This window comes from Monodelphis domestica, chromosome 1, assembly GCF_027887165.1.
Source record: "Monodelphis domestica isolate mMonDom1 chromosome 1, mMonDom1.pri, whole genome shotgun sequence".
NCBI classification, from domain to species: domain Eukaryota; kingdom Metazoa; phylum Chordata; class Mammalia; order Didelphimorphia; family Didelphidae; genus Monodelphis; species Monodelphis domestica.
The window spans coordinates 479163144-479171054 of NC_077227.1; the positions used below are offsets into that span (position 1 = coordinate 479163144).

General features: G+C 38.9%; 1 protein-coding gene across 19 annotated transcripts in view; it reads left to right on the forward strand.

The window, feature by feature from the left end:
* The window catches only part of EHMT1 (euchromatic histone lysine methyltransferase 1), a 315365-nt gene extending 307658 nt beyond the window's left edge, over nt 1-7707 (forward strand). For all 19 annotated transcript variants that reach the window (XM_056823296.1, XM_056823283.1, XM_056823287.1 and 16 more), the window contains one exon: nt 6019-7707. In XM_056823296.1, coding sequence (XP_056679274.1) covers nt 6019-6199 — 181 coding nt within the window. In that variant the 3' untranslated portion in view covers nt 6200-7707. The remainder of the gene's footprint in view (nt 1-6018) is intronic.
* Nucleotides 7708-7911: the final 204 nt, after the last annotated feature.

Consider the following 7911-nt stretch of genomic DNA (forward strand, 5'->3'; position numbering starts at 1 on the left):
TTTGCTTTTATGGGAGGGTGTCCAAATAATATTTCATTGGGATCTCTTTGGCCTGCTTCACAGATGATATGAAGTAAGAGGGAGTACATTAAGCCATGTAATAAGGATTTCAGAACACAGTTTGCCAGTCATAGCCTTAAATTCTTTATGTGTTTTAGTTAGAGATTGGTTCAAACTCTGTATATGATAAAGGGGTTATGAATCAACTTAGGAGTTTCCATAGAGTAGAATTTATTTGGGATAGAACTAAATCAGTGAAATGAGAGCCTAGGTCTGAATCATTACATGACAGGCCATAATGGGGCAAAATCTCTTTGGGAACTATTTTTAGCCTCAAATTAGCTACATCTTTACATCCCAGGAAATGCTTCTACTCAGTAAGTAAACTGGTCTATAGTAATAAGGTAAATTTAATAATGACTCGACTTAATCTTATATATAAAATCAATCTGCAGATATTCAAAGGGAGTATAAACTAAAGAATGACCAACAAAGGCAACTTTATAAAAATTATATTGTTTATATGTCTGACAAATTGGAGCAGTAAAATGAGATGTGACCACAGTAATGGCTTGGGCTACCTATACTCTTGATGTTATGTCAATAATTCCCCAACCCTTTTATACAGAAAGATGTATTTGATGATAGAAGATCTGGGTGAGGAGTGGCTTTCTTTTTCCAGTCATCCAGATCCCATTTACCTATTTAGCCTTAAACCATTGTTTACATTTTCCAAGTGTGCAGTATTGTAGATAGTATTCAGATTGTCTCCTTGAGAAAGGGAGAGATGAAAAACATGGTGAGTCCTTCTAGAGCAGTGAATATCATAACAACATTAGCATGGCTATTCTATTGTGAGACTACCAGCTCTATTGGTATTAATGCTGAAGCAGGTAGTAGTTTGGTAGAAAATATAAAATTCTTCATGAAATCTGCATTAGTGATGATTTTGCCAGCAGATGTCAGAAACCCTCTTTGTAGCAACAGCATCAGCATGAAAACACAAAATGCATATCATGAGTTGGTGTAGATGGTTACACTGTGCCTGTTAGTAAAATGGCAGGTTTCTATGAGTGTAAGCACTGAGCTGCTTCGGTTATAAAATGAGATGGCAAAGAGGTGGTTGGTGTCACCCCAGATGGTGTCTTGGTTGGAGACCATAGCAGCACCTGAGTACTAGATGCCATCCCTCATAAAAGACAACCTGTCAGCATGCAAAAAATAGGAATCTGCAAAAAGGTATCAGAAAGATCATGATAAGGTTTTCTAGCCATGTGCACTAGAGGGCAACAATCTTATGTTAGTAACTCTCCAGAGAATGGAGACCAGTGTAGCCGGGCTTAGAGAGACACACTGCTTAAGAGTAAAATTTTCTTTTCAACCTCATGGGGACATAGCATGATTAGAACTTATTCACAAGGTTTCTCTACTAAAACAACATGGCCATAGCCTAATAGCAGGGAGGTGCTGCAGCAGCCACAACATCAAGGTGCACAGAATAATATGCTACTGGTTGAGGAGAGGGGCCAAAGTAAGGACACCAGAGACCATCTCCTCATGCCCATGAACAAGAGAAAAGGGCTTATGATACTCTAGAAGTCCTAGGGCTGGAGCCAATAACAAGGTTTTCTTGAGCTCAACCAGGGAAGTAAGATACTGAGGGCCAGGTTGTAAAGGTTCTTTTTTTAACCTTTACCTTCCATCCTAGAATCAATACTGTTTATGACCAATTTTCTAGGCAGCAAGGGCTAGGCAATGGAAGTTAAGTGACTTGCTCAGGGTCAATATAGCTGGAAAATATCTGAGGCCAGATGAACCTATAGAACCTTTTGTCTGTAGTTCTGAATCTACTGGAAAGGTTGATAGAGTCTTAAGGACACCATATTTCCTATCTGGGTGATCTTATGTATATAATATATCTTTCCTGGAGAGGAAGTAGCCAATAGCTCATTTTCAAGGAGCTGTAGAAGGTCCTTCATTTACAAAAGAAGCAACATCTCTTACCTTAGTAGGAGAGTAGGATAGAGGAGCAGAAGGAGAAGACATAGAGAGAAGAGGGCCTTTTAAGAGACCCCAGGTATATTACATCAGAGAAAGATGCCAGCAAAACCTATTGTACAAATTTCTTTTGGATATTTGCTTTGGAGGAATTTGTTCAGTAGCCAGCCTTAATTTCTTTAATAAGCAATAATCAAAACTACCACCCTGAAGCCAGAATAATTTATCAGCTGAATCTCTTGGAAACTTAGACCAAGGTTCACCCAGTTTAATAGTGTGCATCTTTGTCATACCCACCTTAACTGGGAGTTTGTCTGGTTCTAAGATTTAGGGAACTTTTCCAGGATTCCATTGTCCAATGCTAGACCCATCACTCTCTTGAGGCATCCTTAAAAAGAGAGTTTCTTTTCTTAGAAAATCACTAGCAAGAATCTCCCTAAGAATGCTCTTTCTGGATTTTCCTTGAGTTGTACCAAAATGGGAGCAAAATAATGCCCTAGAAAGTCCTCCATGGGAAATTAAATAGGATCTTTCTCTTTCAGTTACAAATTTTTCAAAGGAATAAAGTGAGATTGATTTTAGACTACAGTGACTTTAGAATCAGACTGATTTCAAATAGTGCTTCTTTGTCAAGAGTTAAAAATTAATTTCAGAGTCTTGTTTTTAGTTTCTTGAGCTCAGGAATTCATTGTCTCTGGGATTTTCCTACTTTTAAGAGAGAATCCTCTATTTATAAAAGGAATTTCTTTGCCGAAGAAATGTTATCTTTTCCAGTTTGGAGAAGAGGTTCCTCTACCTGGAATAGGGATTCCTCCTATCTTCAGGAGAGATTTCTCTATTTGCCCTATCTGAAACAAAATCCCTCAGTCCTACAGGTGATGTTCCCTCATTCAGGGACTTACCTTGGCTCAGTCAAATTTGGATTGAAGTGAGAATGAGGATTGAATCTGACCTCTGGGACAGCCCTCCTTAGAGAAGTCTCTCAGTAAAAAGTTAACTGGAGGACTCTAGGGCATTCCTTGGAGAGGGCTAGATTCCAGGGCTTGACCTCCTAGCTGGCTTACCAAATTTTACTATAGACATCTGTAATAAAAACAAATTGAGGCAACACAGTTCCGAGCACAATCAGTTTATTAACAAAGTTAGAAATTACCAATAAATGGGATCCAAGACTTATCAGAAACCAAGGATGCCATCTGGAGGTTTGCAGAGCATTGTAATAATTGATAATGAGGCTGTATATACTCTTGAGTAAATCTTAGATTATTTTTTAAAAAGAGAAAGAATGAGAAATTAGAAAATTGGACAAGCCTTGCTGATTGACTGAGATACAGGTTTTGATTAATGGAATATTTTACACCAACAGGTAATAATAAATAAAAATAGTATTTGACAAAAATAGGGATTTTTCAAATGGAGGGAGTACTTCCTACACCTACTCTCCTATTTCCCAGTTGTTTTTATTAAAATATTTCTCTTAAATCATATGATTTCATAGCATAGCAAAGAAGCCCTAGCTCACAAAGTAAGGGTAATCATGATATAAATAGTGATTTCACTCTACTGTTAGATTTAAATTAATGACTCCAGGTTCTTATTTTCTATAAATTTTATTAATAATCACTTGAAGTAAAGAAAGCAAATAGGTAAAAGTTTAAAGCCTATTTTCTAACCTAAGTCTTGACCACATGATTGCTCTACCCACATGACTATCAGTCAGCTTCTCGCACTGCTGTTCCAGGGAATAGAGACAGAAGCAAGTCTCTTACTGTCCCTCTTATCCCCCATCCCAAACACATATCCCTGTGCCTTTCAAGTTCATGGATGCAGCATGGACACACAAAATGGGATGAATTGGTTCAACAATACAGGAGGGGGAAGGGATGAAATTCCCTTTACACAATCCCCCCCCCCCCCCCCCCCCTGTGATTCTGTTGGGAGATGAGCATGTTGAAATCTTTCAGATTTACATGCCTACTTTCTAGGATCTCCTGAAGATTGGTCTTTTAATTTAAACTCTGAACATTTCCAGGAATAGGGACCTTACTACTCATGAATTCATTCTATCTCATTATACGTGTATTTAATTGTTCCTTCATATATGAGGGAGACAGAATTATATAGTGAGTGGAGAGTCACCTTGGAGTTAGAAAGCATTGGGGTCCATCTCTGCTTCTGTTACACACTAGCTAAGTGACTATGAGTGTCACTGGCTCTGTATTCTAGGCAGTTCTCTCCAGGAGTAACTTACCATTGAGTGGCCCCACAGTAAGTGCTTCTTGTACCAGTAACATCACTGGTCCAGGTGAAAAAGACAAGCAAGATTTTATTTTACTCTGATTACCTTAACTAGCCATTACATAGAACTGAGGTATATATCATGTCTGATTTATTTTTTTTTTAAGTGTCAGGGGCAAAGGGAAGTGGCACAATTAGTTGGCTCAGTAGATAGAGAGCCAGGTCTAGAGATGGGAAGTCTTATGTCCATACTTCCTAGCTGTATGACCCTGGGCAAATCACTTAACCCCCATTACCTAACCTTTACTACTCTTCTGCCTTGGAACCAATGGACAGTATTGATTCCTAAGATTTTTTAAAAAGAAGAGAAAAAGCAATTCAGAAAAATTTATAAATCCATCAACTATGCTTGACAGTATATACACTATTCCACACCTTTAGTCATGCTCCTATACTATAGTTGGGGGTGAGGGTGGGGTCCTCTTCCAATTTGCAGTGGAGGAATTCTTTCAAATGAGATTTCCTATAAGATCTTGAACTTCCAGCTATGAGTAAACAGCCCTTCTGTGGTTCCTAGATAATATAAATCTATAAAACATTCATGGATAGTTAATCTCTTTTCTAGCATATGGTCTTAATATTTCATTTCTTTTATTTATTTTCCTCTTGTGAATTTATTTTCCCTTTTTCCCCCTTCCTTGTTTAATATTTTGACTTTCTGGAGTCCAGAACCCTGCATCTAGCTTCCATTATACTGCCATGAACCTTTGGCAAAGTAAGAATGAAAACTCAGATCACAGGATCTTTTTGACCACATTAACCTCTTTCTGTGGGTTTTTTATACTAGAAATCAAAGTCACTAAAATCTAGGAAATAAGCTTTCAGTGTTTACCTGTCTGGATAAATGGGTGCTTTGGGCAAAGAACTCTTATAAGACTTGTATGTGCTTCTGCTTTATTAAGGTCTTTACCCTTTCCCAATTCTTACCTACAGGAAGTTGACACTAGGGTAGATTGCATATTTAGAACTGATAGATGGGTTTCCCTCCCCCCCCCCCCCCCCCCCCCCCGGATCTCATAAGAGTTGCTGTTCACAGGGGCAGCTGGGTAGCTGCTCAGTGGATTGAGAGCCAGGCCTAGAGATGGGAGGTCCTAGGTTCAAATCCGGCCTCAGACACTTCCCAGCTGTGTGACCCTGAGCAAGTCACTTGACCCCCATTGCCTAGCCCTTACCACTCTTCTGCCTTGGAGCCAATACACAGTATTGACTCCAAGACGGAAGGTAAGGGTTTAAAAAAAAAAAAAGAGTTGCTGTTCACAGCTTTTTGATGTCAGATTTCATTCCTTTTCTATCTGATCTGAAGCAGCACAACTATTTAGAAATGCCTCCCCCCAAAAAAAACAAGCTTTTTAGGTAGAGATAATAACTAAGCCAAGTAAGGTGAATAATGAATGAAAAATAGGTTTCCCTCAGCATTTCATTAACATTTCAGTATTAATTGATTCAATAGAAATAAAAGATTTAAGAGTCCTACATATTTCTGTTCTTTAACCATATCATTGTAAAATCAATGCCGTTACCTCCCCCCTGCACTCAGCCAGCCTAGCATTTACCCATCCATTAATTCATTCATTCAGGAAATATTTATTATGTGCTGGAACCTGGGAAGGAGAGAAAGGCCTTTGAGGAACTTAAGATCTATGATGAAAGCCTCTCTTGCTATGATGCCATGACTTATTACTCTCCTCTCTCTCCCTGACCCCTGATTTGATCTCTTTTCAGGTTCGACTATGGAGACAGATTCTGGGACATCAAAGGCAAGTTTTTTAGCTGTCAATGTGGATCCCCCAAGTGCAAACACTCCAGTGCAGCCCTGGCCCAGCGTCAGGCCAGCTCTTCCCAGGATACCCAAGAGAACGGGCTCCCTGATACTAGCTCAGCTGCAGCTGCTGACCCTTTTTGAGACCCTGATCATCAAAACTGACATTGTTTCAACTCTCTAGATTTAAATATTGTTTAAATTTCCATTTAAAGAGGACAAGAAATCTACAAATGAAGTCCAAGAGGTCATAAGATTTAGGGGCTGTGCCACCGACTGTTACTTGAGGAATTATGAAATAACATGCTGAATACTTTTTTGTTTCCGGTAAGTTCCCAGTTCAGTAGCCTGGGGCTAGGGGGGCGGGGGTGGGGAGAGATGGGATGACCCATTTCACTAGAGAAAATGTCAGAAACACCATTGATGGGTGTAATAACGGTGTTGTCAGAGGCAAGGGAGGGGCTCCCAGCCATCTTATAATGGCATTACTAGTTAGAAAAGGCCATTCAGTCAAGCAATGTCTCAGACCCTGACAGTGAACTTTGAAGTACTTGACATCACTCTTCCTAAAGTTTCCAGAATTGATTTACTTGGCACAGGCCTTCTGAGTTTCTGATGGTGGTTTTTGAGCATTTTTAAGTTTAATTTCTTCCTCTGGATCTGGTGATTCCCAGTGATGCTGTTGAGATCATTTTGGGCAGTGCACACTCTTCTAAACGAAATCTGTTAGTCATCAAACTCACCTTTCTGGAGTCCTTTTCTTTCTCGAAGCCCTATTTTGTGCCAGCCTGCCAAAGCCACCATCATTTCTACAAGCTGTCTCCGTTAAGAGTCTGGCCTCCTTTGAGGCCTCCTCGGCATGTTACTGGTTCAGTGTTTGTTTCCACGGGTGACACATTACAGAAGGATTTGTCTCTTCTTTCACATTAACAGTCTTAGGGAGGAAGTTTTAATGGGATTGTACAAGACACTAACTTGGAAAAATCGGTTTGCTTTTTAAGAAATATATATATAGACAGACACATATATCAAACCTCTGACTGGCATTTCTTTGAGAGGCTATTGAGCTCAGTAAGAGCTGAGGAGAGCCAAGGATTGTGTAACAGGGAGAAGACTACCAGCGCACCAGCTCGTCTGCTCCTGTCAGTTTATTTGATGCTGGGCACCTTTTAATTTTTAAGCCACATGCTATGATGATTAATAAACTGATTTATTTTCTACCATTATTGAACATTAGGACAAACAAAAAATAAAAAAAAACAACACAAACAACGGTGCTGATTCTGGTGTGATTTTTACTCACCAAGTGAATATAAACTATCAATTGTATAAAAAGAACAAAATGATTTTAGTATAAAATGCAGGAGAACCTTTTTTTAAATTGTTAGTATTGTAGTGTGAATAAATTTGCCATCAACTTTTGTGTGATGGCTTGGCAGGTCATACAATTTTTTTTGCATCTATCTTTTTAAATACTGTAATTAGTGCAGTAACCGTGGGTTTTTTTGTGCAACTCTTCTAAAACATTCATAATGCGGTCATGTTTATTTTTTTCTGTTAAAATGTTTTTGACAGTTTTAAGAGCAGTCTTTTGGCTCAGACCATTTCTTGTTCTGTTTTCAATGAAATCAATAAAAAAGTACTTTAAATGAGTTTTTTATTATGATATTGTGTTTCTCAAATGGTGTCTGCAAAAAAACGCCTCAGCTTCAACTGGACAAGAAGCTTATAGTTTGAAATACAGACTTCATTGAACCAGCAGCTCTAGTCCTAAGAGATTATATCTAGCCCTTTGTCTTTGAGTGTCTGACCCAACTGTGAATACATCAGGGCATCAGGAAGGCTTAGCTGTGTCT